This window comes from Salvia miltiorrhiza, chromosome 3 (assembly GCF_028751815.1).
Source record: "Salvia miltiorrhiza cultivar Shanhuang (shh) chromosome 3, IMPLAD_Smil_shh, whole genome shotgun sequence".
In the NCBI taxonomy this organism is placed as follows: Eukaryota; Viridiplantae; Streptophyta; class Magnoliopsida; order Lamiales; family Lamiaceae; genus Salvia; species Salvia miltiorrhiza.
The window spans coordinates 58,282,596-58,303,823 of NC_080389.1; the positions used below are offsets into that span (position 1 = coordinate 58,282,596).

General features: G+C 38.2%; 2 protein-coding genes and 1 pseudogene across 2 annotated transcripts; 1 reads left to right on the forward strand and 2 right to left on the reverse strand.

The window, feature by feature from the left end:
- Positions 1-603: 603 nt before the first annotated feature.
- Positions 604-3,621, reverse strand: LOC131019061 (E3 ubiquitin-protein ligase WAV3-like). The gene is made up of 5 exons (XM_057947742.1): positions 3,543-3,621; positions 3,354-3,444; positions 2,966-3,056; positions 2,554-2,625; positions 604-2,439 (listed from the first exon to the last, which is right to left on the reverse strand). The coding sequence occupies exons 1-5, from the start codon at positions 3,619-3,621 to the stop codon at positions 604-606; spliced, it is 2,169 nt and encodes a 722-aa protein (XP_057803725.1).
- On the reverse strand, positions 3,086-7,820 carry LOC131014777 (uncharacterized; annotated as a pseudogene).
- A 4,428-nt stretch (positions 7,821-12,248) lies between these two features.
- Positions 12,249-12,988, forward strand: LOC131014778 (histone H2B-like). Its single transcript, XM_057942866.1, has one exon. The coding sequence runs from the start codon at positions 12,408-12,410 to the stop codon at positions 12,849-12,851; it is 444 nt and encodes a 147-aa protein (XP_057798849.1). The 5' UTR covers positions 12,249-12,407; the 3' UTR covers positions 12,852-12,988.
- The last annotated feature ends 8,240 nt before the right edge of the window (positions 12,989-21,228 follow it).

Here is a 21,228-nt window from a genome sequence, read left to right on the forward strand (position 1 = left end):
GTATGGAAATTAAGCTGAGTTAGGAGGACTTATTTGCAAATGAGGAGGCTGACAGTTATAACTAACGGCAATATGTGTGCACATGTTCATATATCTCTGTTTAGTTTTTTCCTTAGATCCGATGGATTAATTTTTGTGGAGAGGAAGTTGTGTGAGAGTGTGATTCTTCTTGCAATCGAAGAGAAGTGAGGAACAAGAATGATCTTAGATAGATTAGATTTCTGTTTCATTTGAGTTGGAATCACGTACATCTGGTAGTAACATTACAAATTCATTTTTCTTTCAATCATGTTTGGATGATAATAAATCGATTTTTATAAATATTAATATCTGAGTCATATGGAATGCGTGAAGCACGAAATTGAAATACTCACTATGAGTTAAGCTAACGTGACTCTCCACTACCAACTGCGACTTTCTTCATATTGGACATTCTAAACGGAACTCTCTAGCAACTGCACATTCATTCATTTCTTGTTCTACAAAATGCATAAGTAAAAACATTCTAATAGCAAAATAAAACCAGTTCATTCACAAACCATAATTAAAAACTGATGCAAAACACAAAAATATAACTTTAGACAAGAATAACAAACTCCATTCTTATTTTGAAGCACTCCCTTCTCCTGCCTTGCTCTGCTGCTGAGACTTCAAAACCATATCAGACATCTGCGGAGTTGCATAACCTCCGAAGGCAGTCGACGCGAACGAATGCTGGGCACCTCCGATAGGAGCACCAAAGGCAGTCGATCCATACGAAAGCTGGGCACCTCCAGCCACCAAGCCACCTCTGGTCGTTGCCCTCTGGGAAGCATGTGAGCTCATTCCCGACAGAGCATACGCGCGCCCCGACTGCTGATAAATTGTTGCACTACCCATTCGCATCTCGGTCTCCTTCATCTCACCTTCAAGCCACTTCGTCATGCCATCTCCTGCCTGAGCAGAAGCAGTAGACATAAGATAACTTCTCTTCTGTTGCAGCAGGTTCATTGCCCCGAACAGATTTCCTGCTTCCGCCATCTGCTGAGCCTGCTTGATGCTTTCTGCTGCACGAACACGGTTCTTCTGCCGATCAACCTCCAAGTTCATGGCCAAGTCTTGAGGCGTCGGGGCCGTGGGGCGCCGCACCTCCACTAGGTCTCCTTCTATCACCACAGTCTGCTTCGAGACTGCATCTTTGTAGGAGCATGTGATGTCCAGAAGTGAGGTCTTCCTCTGACTATCTTCGCCCTCGTTGCTCGTAAATACGGGGATTGACACGTTGATCAGAAACTCTTTCTCCTCGTCTGCATAGAGGTCTCCGACATTGATTAGGCCTTCCGATCCTTGGTTAGAAATCTCACTCTTGTATCTTCCAGAAGGGATAGACTTGATCTCCACGCCGTGTGACGCTGATCTCAGCTTCAGGCGAAGCTCCTGAGTCACGACGCTCAGGAGACCGCCTATGCACCCTGCAAAGGCGTCTTGAACCATCTCGTAGGACTCGATGAAGGAGAAAGTCCCCCCCGATGCATCAGCAATGGCGTGCATCGTGATGGGGTCATGATCCGCACCAAAACCAAATGAATGGACTGGAATCGTCCCCTCCTCTGGTTCCGCCCCTGATCCTTGGTTTCTGGGAAAAATCGAGGGAGGCAGCAGATGCAGGTCTCCGCCTTGCAACAACCTACCAAGGTTGTAAGTGTCAACCCCATCAGACAAGAATATGATGCTGGTCACCGGATTCTTGAAGTGCCTTTCTTCAAGAACTCGAACTCCCATCTTTAGGCCTTCAGCAATGTTCGTCCCACCACTCGCCACGAGTAAATCAACAGCGCGCTTGGCATCTTCACGGCCACCCTCTGTCATCCTCCGCAGAGGCAGCACTCTGTTAGCACCGTTAGAGAAGCACACAATGGAAAGCCGGTCAGAAACTCCCAAGTTATCAATGACAAAGTGCACGGCCCTCTTCACGAGACTCAGCTTCATCCCCTTCATGCTGCCGCTGACATCCAGCACCGTGACAATGTCAATAGGCACGCGCTGAGAGGATAGCGAGGGCGCCTTGAGTCCAATAAGAACTGCAAACTGAGACACGGACTCTGAAGGACCAACGGCTCTGCACTCGGGAACGGACTTGATGGTCACTTTGTGCAAGTCGACAAGTGAGTCTATGGACATGGGATCACCACCGGCAGTGACAAGGGGAAGGGGCTCGTCATCACAGAAAGAGAAAGAGAGAGGCTGTGGACGAAAATTAGGTACCGGAAAGGTGAATGTGTTACGGGGCGGAATGATAGGGAGATAGTTCCATTGGGCGGTGCAGACGGGGCAGATGCGGTGGCCCTGAGAGATGTAGCTGCAGATGCAGGAGAAGTGGAAGGTGTGGGAGCACTCGGCGGTGAAGATGGCTTGGTCTCTCCCTTCTGCAACGCTTCCCCAGCACAACCTACATGTTTTCTGCAACCAACACAGCACATCTTTGAATTAGAGTCTGTTAGATGAGTTATACTGAAACGCAGGATAATCTCCAATTATATGTATATGAAAGAGAAGGTAGAGAGAGTTGCTTACATTTTCGGCGGAGGAAGTCATGGTCTTCTTCTGGTTTAGTGCTTGTGCTACTAGGAATCGTGTGAAGGAAGACTGTTTGTGTTTGATATGAATTGGCACAAGCTCAGATATATAGAGACAGCTACAGTTAGTCTATTACTTAACCTCGAAGTTAGAGAGATAATATTGCTAGAAATGACTGAATCTGACGTGTTGCGTTGATACAACGCTTTTGGGCCCCAATTATTTCACCTACATGTTTTTATTTTTACATATCTGAAGTGTAGCTTTCATAGAACGCGTTGTGTTGGAGTTGACTTTTGATGAACGGTTGACTAACTCCAAAAAGATTTCACTTCTTAATACTGGATAATAATCAATTTTATGTTTTAGTCATTATCCTTTCAATGATTTCAAATACATCAGTTTTTACCAACAGTTTTGCCACCACGCCCCACCTACCAACCGCCCCACAGAAAGAGAGAGGGAACTTTCCTCCGAGACTTTTCAAGTCATCTGGATAGCTTCAAGAAACCAGAAGTCAACACAACTATTGACTCAAACCAAATAAAGAATTGATATTTACTTATTTATGAATGAATGGGGATCAAATTAGTGGGTTTTTCGCTCCTAATGTACAATGTAAAATGCTGCTCCCATAATCAGCAAAGCAGTGGCAATAAACATTACTGAGAAGACTCAGAGAGAGCTCCAAGGATGAGAAAGACCGACCGTAGCTCCGATGTACTCGTTTTGTTGCAACAGACAACATTCCTCTCGTTCTCTACGTCTGTTCACAGTATGGAGTAAGCTCTAACCACCTCAACAATGGGTGCTCGACACAATGGGCATTTTCGTCCTCCTCGGACCAACTCGTTTGCACATTTAGAGCACGTGCACATGTGTCCACATCTGCGCAGAGTGCCAGATCGAGAGATTAATGTTGAGGCAATGATACGAAAGAGAAGATGAAATAAGGAAAATAGCAGGATTCATTTGTAACACTTTACCTGTACAATAAGGAATCAATATGGTTATCGCAGCACACACAGCAGGTACCTTTTCTAACATTACACCATTTAGCCCCATCCTCTGATGTTTCAGTATTTGCTGCAATTACAGATAATCAGTAATTAATTAACCTTGATTCAACATGACGATAGCAATGCAAGAGATGGAGAGTTTCAAATTTACCAAGAAAAAAAGGCAGAAATTCAAAAAACACTAGTATTAAACATTGCATTCAGACCTTGTCCACCAGAGGATCGATTAAGAGCAGCTGAGACCTCCTGTCTAACTGCACGTTGAAGCTCCAGTTGCATGTCCATGCAAGCTTCTAACATACTTTGCATGTGCTTCATACCTCGCTGAAGTTTTGCTACAGTCTGTTCTCATATCTTTAACCATCTGTGCTTAAATTATAATTGAAACATTAGTGTCAAACTAAAATAGCACAGCTAGATCAGGCACGTCTTACTCCAAATGTGAGATACATAAAATATAACGCAGAGTAACTCAACAACAAAAATTCAACACTCTGTCATGGTCAAAATAGTACTAATGATTGTGCATTTGAGAGAGAGAGAGAGAGACTAACAAGTTCGGTCCGCTGGACATTGTGATGCCAATGTGGTACAGCAGGAGCTAGTACTACTAAACCAGCATGGCCCTCATGCCAAAGGGGTGGTGCTGGTGGTACGGGAGGAGTTGGTATTGGTAATATTGGTGAACGTCTACCAATAGCATCATGCTGGCCCTCATTATGCTCATTGTTCAGTAGGTTTTGATCTCTCTCAGGTGAGGGAGGAAGAGGCAAGTTCTGCAGAGCCCAATCTATCGGAGTTCTCCTCTGTCTCTGTACATATGATTGAATCAATTGATCCAAGCTCTCACGAAAACCACTATGAAGAAGGTTCGAAACACTCCTCCTGAAAAAACAGCATTTATATAATGAGACAAGAATAAAAAACAAAGAAGAATGCCATATAATATAACACAACGGTCTACCTGCTTAAAAGTTCCCTTAGCTCCATGCTATACACATTGTCATCATCGGGTGGGTGGAACCTAGCGCCCCTTGTAGATGTAACAGAGTGCAGTGATCTTGGAGGGTCTGCAGGCAGCCCTTCTGACCAATTATCCACAGCTTCCCCAGAGTCAACATCACGCCAAGCCTCGGGAGGTTCTTGCAAATGATTTTCCCCTTGACTTTCGGGAGAAGATGCTTCTGCAGGCCAGGCAGGTAGTGAAGCACTATGGATCCATTCATTAGATTCTATATCTGTTGATTGTTGATGATTTTCTCTCTCAACTTCTGTAACATGTCTCTGCCAATCACTTCCGTGATCAGAAGAAACATGTTGATTTTGGACAGCTATACTGCCTTCCACGTTCATGTCATGCTCAGGTAATAGTTGACTATCAGTTTCTTCATTCTCATGTTGAAACTCCTGTGAAGCATTGGTTCCATTGATAGATGTGGTTTCGGGATGACTGCTTACTTGGCCACGCACAATATTTTCCAATCTGGAGCGGAACCCTTCCCTGAATGACATTATTTGTATTGCATAAATAACAATAACAAAGTCCTTCTCAACTGAAATCACAGCTCCGAGATGAGCATTGTACAACTTGTTCACGAGTAAATATAAGGTGCAAAAATGAGGATATCATTTAAATTATGAGAATTTTGTTTTGGCATGTGTATGCATGCTGTATCTTAGATCGAAGAACACTTTTATTCAGAATGTAGAACAAAGTATAGCATTTAAAGATTGATATACAGACATCTAGCCCACTACTTCAAAGGATTGCCAGGACTACCATTATTAAAAAGGAAAAGGAACTAGAATAGCTAAGGCAATTTATCAAACATCATGGTGTTTTTGTTTTTGTGAGCTCGATTTATGTTTTCTAATACTCGGAAATTTTGGCTTCAATTGACAACATTTCTCACTATTGGCTTCCGACAGGGAAGAGAAATAGCACCTGTATCCAGCGCCCAATCAAAATTCAGAAATTAAGGTAAGATCTTAAATATAAGCGAAAATATCCAAGATAAATCTTGAATTCTGTTGATATGAGTTCCTCAAATGTTGGATAAGAGACATACCTCAGGCCAGAGACCGTGTGTCGCTGTCTCAACTGATTTAGTTCACTAGATGCAACTGAAGGCAGTCTCTCTTCCTCAAATGGCCTTTCATTTCGTAAGAATCTACCTCTCAGCAGTGACTGAAAGATCAATACAAATGCACATTACTTTCTTATGCAAAATATACTCATCAAAGCATGATGAATGTTCCTCTTAAAAACTACATCCTCATCAATAAAATGAAAACTAATAAAATATTTCACATTGCCAGAAAAAATTTATGTCACCAAATCTATATGAAAAATTGTTCTCTATATAAGAACTATACTCCTTGTACGGAAAAACATTATTGATTTAAAGATTATGAGTTGAAAGTTGTCGACTTCAAATTGAACTTATATCAATGAAGATCAACAATGTTTATATCTACAATCACCTGAATACGATTGCGATGTGCAAAATCAGAAACAGCACGGTGTTCTAACAAACACTGAAGTTCTCTTTGCCTGTCCCTTTCAGCTCTTACAAGCAAATCAAGCAGCGCCTGTCTTCCTTGCATCCTCAACCTCTCCCTCCGAACATGCTCAGGCTGACTTTCATCATGGATGGTGACAGATCCTTCACGAACACGATCAACTTGAGATCCTGATCTGTTATCTTGTTCTTCTCTGTTTCCCCTTCGAGAACCTCTTTGCTGACTTGTCATTTGCATCCACTCCCTTGCGATCCTGACCCTCTCTCGCTCAGTTTCGCCCCAACCATTCAGCTCTGGGACTGTGAGCCCTCTGCACAACATTAGAGGGCGTGCCACCAATACCACTCTCCATTCATTCCACGAACAATGTGCCTCACCCTCTCCCTCTCAACTTCTCTAAGATCAGGAGATTGCTCTCGACTAGAGTCATTATGGTCCCTATTCCCATTGCGTGGGCCCAACTGATCCTGAGACCAAGATTCATAATCATTCTCACTCTCAGTAGGCACCCCCCAGGCTATTCTGGTTAATCTCCCTGCTATCTGACATAGCAGCGGACACGTTTGTATTAGAATCAACATTTCTCTGTTGCCTTAATCTCGTTCTCACTCTCACTCTCTCCCGGGCACGACTCACCGCATGCTCATCCTCTAGCTCACGCCACATCTGCAAAATAGATGAGGCGCGGGTGCTGAGCCTCTCCACATTCCCCTGATGCCTCGAGGTTGGGGACTGGGACTCCCTCAAGAAAGAAGAATCAAGCATCGACACAGTGTGCAAGCCTTCAAGTGCCATCAACTCCGACTCACGGTTCCTCCTCTCAATTGTCGTGATCATCTCTTGCGCCTGGCGTGCAGCCCACCGGTTCAAAATCCTCGACTCCCGCCTCCTGGCGGCAGAAGGCTCCGCCAAGTCATCACCATCAAGATCCGACCTCCTTCTAACAAGTTGTTCCCCCTCATCCTCCTCACCCTCAGTAGTAATTGTTCTAGGTGAGCTACATGAGGCAAATGACATGCATTCGTCATAATGCCCGCACATGAACTCCTCCAAACCCCTCTCGAATTCACAGTGAGCATCACTCGCCGCGCTCTCAGGTTTCTGCTGCAACTGTTGCTGAACTCCAGCCATGCCTCACCGCCTCTTCAAACACCACCATAACACGAGACTCGAAACTTTACCTTCAGGCACATATGCCCTCTCATCTCCATAGCATCATCATCATCAATAACACATAATCAGTCACAAAATGCTCCAATTCCTACACTCTGAAAACAATACCAACCCTAGGCCTAATGACCACAATTCGAGATCAAAATGTCCCATACAACAACATCCTCTGCATCCTTCAAAATCATTCGATAGATACATAATATCACCTGATTATATAGCTGAATTAGCACAAAAACCTCATTCTCTGGAAGTAATATTGAACAATTGAAAACCAAACATATTATGATAAAAAACAATATATGCAGTAGCTTGAATTAACAATTGATTGGATAAACGGAACTTACCGCTGAAGCCGTACGCTCGTTGAACTGCAATATCAATGTGGAAGATGTAACAGAAAACTTAACTTAACAAGCTAACACATATATATGTATATATATATACACGTGATAATGTGATTGTGAGTGCACGCGATATCAATGGTGCAGAGACAGAGAGGAGCATTTTTACTAAAAATATCATTGGAGTAGAGAAAGAATTGCTGAAACGATGGCTTTTTTTTTTACTAATAAATGTCTATATTTTTTAGTGCCAAATAATTGTATTATCAACTCCGTTTGAATAAATAAACAGTTATTTAATAATCTAAAAAATAAATAATACTCCTTTCCTCCATAAAAAATATATATTTCATTTTTATGAAAATGTTAGAACCCCTGTTTGGAGATAATGTTTGAAGAAGTTGCGAGTACTATTTTTTGAGATACATAATTATACATTCTCGAGTCTTGACCTGTTCGATTCGCTTACATTTCTATTCGATTTATGTATAATCTTAATGTAGGGCACTTTTATTAATTTTACAATATGTGTGTATGTGTGTTGTGCATCTTGAAATTTACTTAACCAAATAGTTTATCATGCATGTCCATTTCTATCAAGACAAAGGCATTGGATATAATTAAACAAAACATTTAAACGAAATCTATCGTTTCATTCACACGTGCATCTGCACGCACGCACGTAGGTTTGTCTCCCCCTCCACACTGACACCACCATTAAACATTTTAATTTCTCTTTCATGATTAGCAAAACTCCATCTCCAATAATCAACAAATAATTAAATCAATCCATTATTTAACCTAAATCTTACTTCTTGGAATTTCATTGAATATGGGGCCTACTTCATTTGATATGCACATTTAAGTCAGAAAAGGTTGGCTTCTTTTGAGAACAAGCCTCATTGGGTTGAACCCCTTTGCATGGCTGGATTTATTGATTGATTTTATAGAAGAATTGGAATCCTAAGTTGTTGATAGAGTATCACATTTTCCACTTATCTGAAAAATGAAGTTGAAAAAAAAGTTTAATGGTTGTATTTCTGGTTTTTAGCCATGGTAATGTCCTCATCTGGTGGGAGGAATAAATTTAATTTATTTGCCATCAAATTAGTTCCGAGGTCAGTTTATCGATCCAATAATAAAACATATTCAAAATTGTCACTATTTTATATTTATAGTATTAAATTATTGACTTGATCATTTAATACTCAAATTACAACATATGCACATTTACCTCATACTAAATTTTTATATAAAAAAACAGACTATTCGTTTCATGTTTCTTTTTCGTCTATCTCCCTGATCTTTTGGTTAGGTATTAAGCAATTGGGGGTTAGAAGGATGAATTTGTCAATTTAATAATTTTAATTGAATCGATGACCATACATAGAATTAACAATAGGTCACAATTTGCAAATAGGATCTCCTATTGTTTATTTTTATTTTTTTTATTATTGTTTTGTATTCCATTCGTCCTATTTCAAATGACTCAATTTCTATTTTGGATTGTGCCACTTCAAACGACTCAATCCAAATTTAAAAATAAAATTTGACATTTAACACTACTTTTTGGGTTATTCCACCATTACCTTATACATTTATCACACATTTCTTAATCTCTGTGTTCAATTTTTTTTGGATCATTTGAAGTGGGACGCAGGAAATAGTATCTTCAAGCAATGGCCGTAATTTTCTCTAGAAAAAAGCAAGGGGCCGTAATGAGAGAAAAAAAAAAAATAGAGCTACGTCTACTTATAAAACCATCAATTTTTCCACTTGTTATTAGGCTTAGCGATGAAAATAAGCCGTGCAATACACCAAAACAGGGTCCTACGGCCAAGCCTGGCATATTTACCAAACGAAATCTTATTAAATTGGGTTATTAACATGTAAATACATGAACTTTTTATATTTTCTGAAATTTAACACGATCTTTATTTGTAGCCCACAAATACACGAACTTAGCATTTTTTTTTTTTTGACATCAACAAGAAAAAAAATTCTAATTTACTATTAACGTGAAAGCCGATATACCATGTCATTTACTCTCTAATCAAAATAATGAATCAAATTACTCTATTCAAGTGCATATTTCGTAGTCCACGTCATGTATTCCGGCCTCAACCTCAACAATAAATAGAGTTTTTTCATGTCAATGTCAAAAATCAGAAAAAATGTTAAGTTCGTGTATTTATGGGTTAAAAATAAAAGTTATGTTAAATTTCAGAAAATATAAAAAGTTCGTGTATTTACAGGCTAATAACCCTATTAAATTTAATGAAATTTTCAATTTCTAGGAGGAGATCGTGAGACATCGATAATGGAACCTCTAGTTTTAATTGTAACTAGTAGTATGTCCTTTCGTGCATCGCAATAAAAAAAATTAAATAATATTTTTCATAAATGAATATTATTATTAAATATAATTTATAAGTAAAAAGTTAATAATTCAACAAAAGGAAAAATAAATACATAATATTATATATGTATAAATATTTTTTATTATATACTCCGTATTTGGGAATTTCATTTGATACAATAATAATAATTTTCTATACTATATCATTTTTATCATCCATAAAAAATTATAATTTGTAGTATGTTGTGATTTCATTTTATATAGCAACATTCAATTGATGATGCGTGAATTGATTTTGGAAAGAAAAACCAACATACGAAATTGATTATCCTTAACTTTTATTGGACGTTGTTGCATGAAAGATAGTTATATGAGCTCATACTTGAATAATCATCTATGATCAACTGGAGTCAGTAATATTATTGAAACTAAATTTACTAAATTTTAAAAAAATTATATACATCAAATTTGACATACAATCTATGACAAATAAAATACCATTTAAAATAAAAATAATCTATATAATATATAAAAAAGAATTTTTCTCCCTCCATTTTTTTTCTCTCTTCTCCCATCAATTTTTTTATTCTCTTTTCTATTTTCTTTATATAATTATAAATATTTTCAAAACATTGTCAAATTTAATTTAGAAAATAATATTCAATGTGCATCTTAAATTTAAGTTCGCAAGAAGATTTTTAATATGGTATAAAAATTATCAAAAATAAATTTAAAACGAATAGGTCATTAAAATTTTAAAATATTTTATTTAATTTCGATTTTCACCGCGCATCGCACGAATGATCGTACTAATTATAATAAAAACATGACATCACATGTTGCGAAACAATATTGAATTAACCGTGAACATAAATTTTCGATTTATGGCAAAACTTCTGAATTTATCTAGCTATAATTGGAAATTGGAATTTTCGTCATTGTCAACACAAGTTACACAACTCTCTTACATCCTCTCTAAATAAAATTTATTGATGAAAATATAAAAAAACTTTGCGCACAATTGTGCATAGAGGCACTCTCCCGTGCAACTGATTTCTGAATAACACTATTTCAACATATAAATGATAGTTGAATATTTTCAAATGTCATTTGTATGTTGAAGTAGTGTCATTTGAAAATATTCAAGTGTTATTTCCTGAATGAAGTAGTATCATGCGTATTCATTGATGCATGAATTGAGACTGAGCAAATTAATTCACGGTGATTCTACAAATTATGTTAATTAATTAAAATTAATTTGTGATGGTACTAATAATATCATTAGCAATATACTTGAAGGTAATCGATTAATAATAATGAATAATTGAATATTAAAATAAAATATTTGCTACAAAGAAAATTTCAGAAATAGAATGCTAAAAAAAATTGAAAGAACTAATTAATTTACTATTTTCGGAAAACAAGATTAACAACTTTAATTCGAAAAACAAAGATTGACAACTTTAATGGTACAATGAACATGCATCATGCGTAGGTTCGAAATAATCTATATATTATATAAAAGAGCAGTTTAACGGCTATTTTTTTTCCGCCATATTTTAAAATTATAGTTATTTTTTTAATTTCAAGTTATTAAAATATATATCCACTAACTTTGACTACATAGTCGGCAGTTTTTTAGTTTCCAATTCAAACTTTTGTTATTCTTTTCTTTTCTTTTATCTTATACATTTTCCTTTCTTTCTTTTTGAAAATTACTGATATGAGTAATAATAAAATATTTAATATGCATATCAAATTAAAGACCATAAAATTAGCTTTAACTTGATATATAATAACTGTAAAATAGATTTAATAATAATAATAATAATAATAATAATAATAAAGACTATAATAATACTAATACTAATAATAATAATTAATGCTAATTTTATCAAATAATTTTTAATTGTTTAATAACTATAATTATCATTACACTTTATATAAAGTTGAAAATTTAATGTTTTCAAATTTGAGTTATTGGATTAATTGATGTTGATTATTTTGTTTTATTTTATTTTTAAAACATATTTAGTATTTGTTTATATTTTAATTTTTTTTAATATTTATATTTATTTATTTAAACATATCGTTTAATTTCGATATTCGCCGTGCATCGCACGGATGGACATATTAGTTTAATTTATACGCGCATCTTCTTGATACGCATCATGCCAATAGGTGAGATTACCGCCGAAATTTGAAAAATTTCAACAAAGCCTCAAATCAGAAGACCCGCGCATTTAATCTCCACCGTCCATCCGACAATCTCATCAACGATCTTCTATCACTATCCGCGTCAACCACATCCCACCAATAATACCTCGCCCCTCTTTCGCTATATAACAACTCCTCGCCTCTTACAACTCTCCACCGCCAACACCAAATTCTTTCGTCACACAATCTCCAATCCCAACCGAAATTTCTCTTTCGAAAATGGCACCGAAGGCAGAGAAGAAGCCCGCGGAGAAGAAGCCTGCCGCCGAGAAGACCCCCGCAGCGGAGAAGGCTCCGGCGGAGAAGAAGCCGAAGGCCGGGAAGAAGCTGCCGAAGGACGGCGCCGCCGCCGCCGGGGACAAGAAGAAGAAGCGGAACAAGAAGAACGTGGAGACCTACAAGATTTACATCTTCAAGGTGCTGAAGCAGGTGCACCCCGACATCGGCATCTCCAGCAAGGCTATGGGGATCATGAACAGCTTCATCAACGACATCTTCGAGAAGCTTGCGCAGGAGTCGTCGCGGCTGGCGCGCTACAACAAGAAGCCGACGATCACCTCCCGGGAGATCCAGACCGCTGTGAGGCTGGTGTTGCCCGGCGAGCTGGCGAAGCACGCCGTTTCTGAAGGGACCAAGGCTGTTACCAAATTCACCAGCGCTTGAGGAATGATTGATGATTGTGGTATTTTTAGGGTTACATTTAGATCTGTGTAAATTAGGTTTCTTTTGACGGGAGGAAGAAGTATGGCGTTATGTTGTTTATGAATGGATCTTAAATTGAAGTTACCTTTGTTATAGTATGTGTTATGAATTGTGAACTGAATACTTTGACCACTTGTAATTTTAAAGCAATATAGCTTATGAGAATTGGTGAAGAATATATTCATAATTTCCAAGTCCTTGGATACTTAATTAGACAAGTGCAGAATCTGGTTTTTTATATTGTTTGTTTAACTTTGAAATCTGCTGGTAAATATGTGTTTATCGCCATTACTGCACCAGTGCAAGATTGTCTTTGTTTAACTTATTTGAGGCAGAATATGGGCAGACAGATTTAGAGTTTTGCTTAAGTTTAAGGATCAATAGAAACAGAATCCTTGCATCTATTTGATGCTCTGCTGTTGTAAGCTTGTTTTCTTTTTTTGTTTCTTATCCTTTATCCAACTATATGGGCATTGTTTGGAGGCCCAAGAATTAGGCTTTTCCTTTTGTGGGCCTGTGTTTATGAATCTCCATGGCTTTATAGAATAAATTAGGGTTAATAGCCAAAAAATACACTGAACTATCGCCAAATTTGCAAATTGCACATGACCTTCAAAAATAGCCTCAGAATACATCACTTTTCAATTTTGTTGCAATTTGCACATGCGTTGACCATCACCTTAGACGCAGTTGACGTGGCAGCCGGAAATTGCAGACGTGGACTGACCGCCGGACATGTAAAACGACGTCGTTTTGTTAAGTTTTTTTTTAAATAAAAAAATAAAAAAATAAAATAAAAAAGAAAGAGGGGAATGTGGCTGCCAGTCCAGAGAGGGAAAGATGGGCGCGGCGGTGGTAACGTCGCCGGAAATCAAGGGAGGCGGCAGCGACTCTGGGGATCTAGGGCTTTAGGCGGCAACGGTAGGAATGGCGACCCCACTACCGCTGCACAAATCAGCAGCGGCCGAGGGCCATACCCGGCCGCCGCCGCCGCCCACCTCGCCTCTTCGGCCGCTCAACTCCCTTTCCCTCTCAGATATCTCGCTCAAGTCCCTCTCAAACCAGCAAACACAAATAATACAAATCACGAATTCAAATTGATGATATGATTCACAAAAGCAAAAAAAACTCCTCACTCAAATATATCCCAAAATTACAAGAACTCCAAAAGGGAGAAGGAATTATAACATGATTTGCCCCGAAAAGTTGTCGGACGCGGCACCCGAGCCCTAAATCTGCAGCAACCGGCCATGTCTCCGCCCCTAGATCTCCAATCCAGACGCCACACCTTCGATCTGAGACGGAGGCGGTGGCCTTCGGCCGCGTGGGGTAGTGTCGATGTCCAGATCTGAGACGGAGGCGGTGGCCTTCGGTGAGTCCGCTGGAGCAGAGGAGATGGGATGGGAGGGTTGAGGGAGAGGCGATGCGGTGGCTGGGGTCGTCGAAGTTGGGGCGGCGCTGTTTGTGTGTCACCGGGAGAGAAGAGAAGGAGATGAGGCGGCGGCTTGGTGGCTAAATTGATTACAATTAGGGCATGTATAATTGGGTAATCAAACTTTGTTTAATTAGGTGGGTGAAACGACGTCGTTTTGAACGCGTGGCTTGCCAGCGTGTAAAAAAAGCCACGCATAATGTTAAATATTGTTCATGTCATCACCGGTCAAACTTAAGAGTTGCCGGAACTTTCGCCATGTGTAAATTGCAACAAAATTGAAAAGTGATGTATTCTGAGGCTATTTTTGAAGGTCATGTGCAATTTGCAAATTTGACGATAGTTCGTGTATTTTTTGGCTATTAACCCAATAAATTATTGCATAGTACTGATAGAGATCAATTACTACTCGAGTTTCAATATACAGTATTAGTACTAGTTTTATTTAATTTAACGGTTCTTCGGAGAAATGAATCTAACTTTCAAAACCTAAATTAGTATCCTAAAATTGGTGGGCTGTTTGTGAATTAGTATTATGTCGTGGATAAAGAAGTTGGGTATGGAGTTACAATTAAGCAGCAGGTTAGTCGTTGATGCCTTAGTTCTCACCATGTAGGATTTTGATTATTTCTACCCCCAATATAAAAGCACAATAACATAAAATTACAACAATGTAAAAATACAATAACATAAATTACAATATAAAAACACAATATCATAAAATTACAGTAATATAAAAACACAATAACATTAAACAAATAATATAATAAAACTCTAATAAGGTCCAAGATCACTTCCAGATCCTCCAACGTCGCTCCTGATCCTTCAGCGTCATTTCCCGATCCTCTAAAATCATGAAAATTGTCTCTAAACATATTGAAAGCATAATATGGAGTTGAATGTTGTTGTCTTATAAAAATAATTTTTGCTTGTTCATTTTTGAAATATTTTTCGTCGAATAGGATCAGAAATATTGTTATGTTACGAATTGGGCTTGAGGAATGAGCCCAAATTAGATTGGGCCCAATCAGGGATGGAGCCAGGAATTAATTTCGGGGGGGGGGGGGGGGATTGAAATTGTACGGGGGTTCGGGGGCAGTAGCCCCCGAGAAATTTTTTTTGGGCATTCTGTATATTTAAGGTATTTTTTTTATTAAAATACGAGCATAATACTAATAATAACGAACAATATTTTCATAGATTATATAGTTTCAATATATCACAAAACTTTTTTTGGACATTCCGTATATTTAAGACATTTTTTATTAAAAGGCAAGCATAAATAATAACAAACAACATGTTCATAGATTATATATTTTCTATATATTACAAATTAGTTTCAATACATTATAATTTTTTTTAGCATTTCATACATATTAGGCATTTTTTATTAAAAGACAAGTATAATAGTAATAATAACAAACAATATTTCATAGATTATATAGTTTTAAATAACGGAATTATCCTTAAATTAAGTATATATATGAGAGAATATAATAACCAAATACTCTTTTATAAAACAAAATTATTTTATAATAGGTATAAACATATATCTATATATATTTTAAAATTAAAAATAAAAATAAAAATTGGGAGGGGGCTCTAGCCCCCCTGGCTCCGTCCCTGGGCCCAATAGAACCTTATTTAGTTTTGACGCTGCTGTGTCTTGTAGAAATAATCTGACTTCCTCCCCAAGCTTTTGTAACCTCTACTCTTGGACATAGTGAATTCTTCTCATTTGCCCGTGGTTTTATCCCGTTCTGGGTTTCCACGTAAATCGGAGTTCTTAAGATTTCCGCTTCTTATTCTTCTACTTGTCTTATATTCTTAACAAGTGGTATCAGAGCTTAGGTTTCGACCTAGGGCTAAGATGACAAGTATGAAGTACGATATTCCGTTGTTGGATCACAACACCAGATTTTCGCTATGGCAGGTGAAGATGCGCGATGTGCTCGCCCATATGGACTTGGACGAGACTCTGCTAGGGCTTGATAAGATGCCCAGTTCGTGGACAGACGAGGAGAAGATGAGGAAGGATGAAGATCAATTAAGCTTCTTTGTACCGATAATGATTTGGAATTTTGTTCAAAAAAGTTTAAGTCCCTATGCAAGGCTTAGGGAATTGTTCACCATCACACTGTTCGTCATACTCCACAGAAGAACGGTGTAGCTGAGAGAATGAATAAAACCATATTAGATAAGGTGCGATGTACGCTTCTCAATTCTGGCTTGCCGAAGAGTTTTTGGGCCGAAGCAACAGCTTTGGCGTGTCATTTAATCAATCTCTCCACATCTATTCCGCTCAACAAGAAAACTCCTCAAGAGGTATGGTATAGCTCTCTTCCAAATTATTCTAACTTGAGAATTTTTGGTTGCCCTGCGTATGTTCATGATTGTCACACCCCAATTCTTGAAACAATCACTATAACTGGGGTACGACTAATCATCTAAACGAACAAGGGAGAATCCTTGTGAAATCCGAATAAAAGGGATAACAATCGGGCTTAGCCCCTTTGGATGAAGAAAGACAGGTATTCAAGTGATACGAATCCATCAACAAACATAATAACTTCAGAATCACAAGTTTAGTGTCATGCTTCAGATAACCAACATTCACTGATCGAAATGCTTGAGAGTCAATAGTCTAGGCTCAACAAAAGATATTGTTTAGACTCACAACATAATAGGTCTTAAGTTAATGAACAAAAGACAGATACTGGCTAGTTCTACAGCGGAAGTCAAGATAAGGAGTTGAACTCTAGCCTCAGCTCTGCCCCGTCATCACCAGCCATTAACCTGAAAAACATTTGAAAGTATTTTGGCTAAGTACTAATGTACTTAGTGGCTGCAACTTTTAAAACATTTCACAATCTAAGAGCAGTTTATCCAATCTTACTGACATGACATAGAAGGTTTTAAAGAGAAATAACTTCTAAGCATGTTAAAACATTTCATATATATATTTGATTGCGCGCAGTTGTCACACTCTATTCTGTTACTCGCTGTGATCCCGGACCTTTTAGCCACCGACGGATCTCTGTCTCCCGCTTACTTGAACTGAGGGCGTAACCCAGACAAGTTTACTTTGACCTCGGGATGCTACCCAGACAGGCCTCATATTTCTCATGCTCCGGAACACATCCAGCCGAGCACCCTTATAACGCTTCTGGTTAGTGCCAGATGGAGATCAACCCACCGAGTCAGCTAACAAGTGTACACAATTCTCAAACAACGTATTAGGTCATAAGAGAACCTCAATTGATTAACTATACGAGCCTTAAACATGGTAGAGTGCACAAAAATAATTATTGGATAAACAGTTTGTATTTCATGAAACATTTAAGCTCATTAGCTCAATCATACATTTGGAAAATAAGCCCACCTGTATAGGCAATGCCTGTCGTTTAACCTTATCTCTGAATCGGAATAGCAGTGCTAATCCTCCTGATGCTCAAAGCCTACAAGAAATCTATTCTCAATAGGTCTCTTAAATCTAAACTCAAGTCACGGTGAAGTGCTTAATATTCTATGATTCACTTAGCCTGGTTTTCAAAATTTAATGAATAAGTAATTGAAAACATTTCTCTTGAGTTAAGAACACCAACAATATTCTTACTCGACTTTCTTTTGTAATTGGAATTATAAATAAAACCAATTAAATTATAAATACTCTTACTGCAAAATAAATGCAATTTCATGTCTTGCTTAGCATATAATAAGTAATTACTTAAAATATGCACATAATAATAATATGATATTATTATGCAAATTAAAATAATTAATCAAACTTAATAAGTCTAATTAATTAAAATAGCACAGTCCATTTAAATGAAGAAGCTGCACAGCCCAAATGAATAATATAAATTAATAAAGGTCCAATACTTGAATAAAACTAAGCCCAAGCAGGCATTGGCAAATAAATAAATGACTACAGCCCAAACCTCGGCCCAACTGACTCGGCCCAAAACTCAAGCCTAGCCCTAGCCCTAGCCCAACACCCCCACCCCCCTTTTCTTCCCCCCCTCCCTATCAGTCACGCACACACACACACGCTTCAGTCCCTCACTCTCTCTCAACTGCTCGCCCCTCTCTCTCTCTCGGACTCACGGCCGCGTGCCACCACCGTGCCCGGCGACGAGCGCCGCTCCGGTCATCCTCACCATCACCCTCGACTGATCGGAACCCTAGTCCCTCTATTCTCCTCTCTTCCGGCGACTACAACAGCGACGAGCCGCTGCTGCGCCTTAACCCTAGCCACCCTAATTCAGTCGCCCTCAGCCTCCTCTCTTCTCTCCCTCCGTCCGTGGTCGAGCGACAGCGGTAGGGCCGCCGCGCCCTGGCCTCTCTCTGTGAAACATTCGACGACAGCAGCCATGGTTGCCGCCGTCGACTCTCTCCTTCGCCTGACTCCCTATTTCTCCCCTGACTCACAGACGCTCACACACACAGACCATGACTCCCTCCCCCCCAATCTTTCGCCCTTGGCCGGACAGCAGCGGCACCGCCGCCGTGCCCTGCCTCCCTCCACCTCTCGACTCAGTTCACACAAACACAACGCTCATCCTCCTCGACTCAGCAGACCCAACCAGACACTCCAACATTTGGACTCGGCAACCAAAAACAAGCTCAAGACTTTTTCTTTCTTCTTTTCAATAAGTATGCTTCATATATGTAGAAACACAGAATGTATGCTCATGTATGTGAATGTCATTTTGTTTCAAAAACTTGATACACGAAATTTGAATTTGCTATATGGGGAAATTAGTTGCTGGGAATGCGTAGTGTGTGATTCAATTGAATGACTGGAAATCTTTACATGACATGAATTTGGGTTGCTCAATTGAAATGTGAAATAAAGCAACAAGGGAGTTAAAGTTTGAACCTTTAGAAGTTCACTCAAATTCTGAAATGGTTGGCTGCTGAGTCTGCTTGGTTGCTCTGCTCTTGAACTTTGTCTGGGGTGATGGAACGAGGGGAGTGAGTGAAATGAGAGAAGGGAACTTGGCTATTGTATAATTGCATTGGTAGAGGAGGGATTGGATTGCCTGCAAAGGCATGGCTAAAATTTGACTTGAAGGTACACATAGGGTGGCTGGTAGGGGTTAGAGTATGGTGAATTGAGGTTGTTGATTGGACAAATAAAATCCCTCAGGATAAATATAGGGACTGTAATAATACTTCAGGGTTTGCTAATTAAAAGCTCGTGAAAATGCTCGATGCTCAATTAAATAAATATGCAATGCATATAAATTAAATAACTAAATTTACAAAAGCTTTTGTAAATCATTTTTGTTGGTATTAAAAATAAATTCTTTTTCTCAATCCGGCGTGAATCATCTTAAATCTAAGTTTAAAATTATTCTAAACTCAGCTCGAGAAAACGGTGTATTACAATGATGTTCTGGGAAAGTTAGATGCTCACTCCATTAAGTGCATTTTTCTAGGCTATAAGCCTAGTGTGAAAAGATATAAGCTTTGGTGTCCTGAAACTAAGAAGGTTGTAGTAAGTTGAGATATTGTGTTTGATGAGACTTCTATGATACATAATTCTGCTCCTCAATACTCTTGCATTGGTAATCAGGAACTGCACATTCGATCAAACCTGAAGCTACATCAGGAGATTGAGTCATGCGATGAGCCCACCTCATACAAAGAGGCTATTGCTTGCGTTGACTCCGCAAGATGGGTAGCTACTATGGAAGAAAAGCTAGAATCACTTTTGAAGAATCGCACTTGGGTGTTAGTGAAGCTGCCAAAAGGCAAGAAAGTTGTTCGGTGCAAATGGGTGTTTAAGAAGAAGAAGGACTTGAGATATAAGGCCAGACTTGTAGCGAAAGGATACAGTTAGATTCCAGGTGTGGACTACAATGATATATTATCTCCTGTCGTGAAGCATAGCTTAATACGAGCTTTGCTTGGCATTGTTGCAATGCATGATTTGGAGCTTGAGCAGCTTGACGTGAAGACTACTTTTCTGCATGGAGACTTAGAAAAATATATATTCATAGAGCAGCCTGAGGGTTTTGTAGTTCCAGGAAATGAGGACTACGTTTGTTACTAGCAGAAATCTCTCTATGGTTTGAAGCAGTCACCAAGGCAATGGTATAAGACATTTGACCAATTTATGACTACTCATGCTTTCAAGAGGAGTGATGCAGATAGTTGTGTATTTTATCGAGTTAGCAATGATGGATTCTTTGTATATCTCTTACTCTATGTTGATGACATGTTGATAGCTAGGGATGGCAATGGGCCGGATCTGGACCGGATCCTGTTTGGTCCAGATCCAGATCCGAATTTTCTTACTTAGGTCCAGATCCGGTCCAAATCCATTGGATCCAAAAAAATAAGATCCAGACCCAGATCCACAGGGTCTCGGGTCCAGATCCAGATCCATATTTTTTACTCTTTTAAAACATTTATAAATTTTGAATTAACTAAAAAAAATCGAATTTTGTCTAGAGTATCAACAATTATTTAAAAATAAATATTAAATCATAACCTATATAAAAATATTAGTATAAAATTTCATAATAAGTAAGAATATGATATTCAAGTACTAAATAATATATTAGTAGATACACACTTATTTTAATTGTATATATAAAAAGGGATGAAAAATTAATTATCATATCATTACAATCAATTTTATCTCTATCTTCATCACAATATTCAGTAACAGTGAAACAATGTGTCTTCCATTTTTACATTGAAAAAAAAACAATATTATCAATATAAATAAAAGATATAATAATAATAATAATAACAACAACTAAAATTTAAATTAAGATAAAATAAAATATTATTTTTAATAGAATTATATACATTATTTATGAAAATAGAGGTTTAGATTAGTAATAGATCTTTAAGGTAGAGTTTGATAAAAATAAAATAAAATATATATAT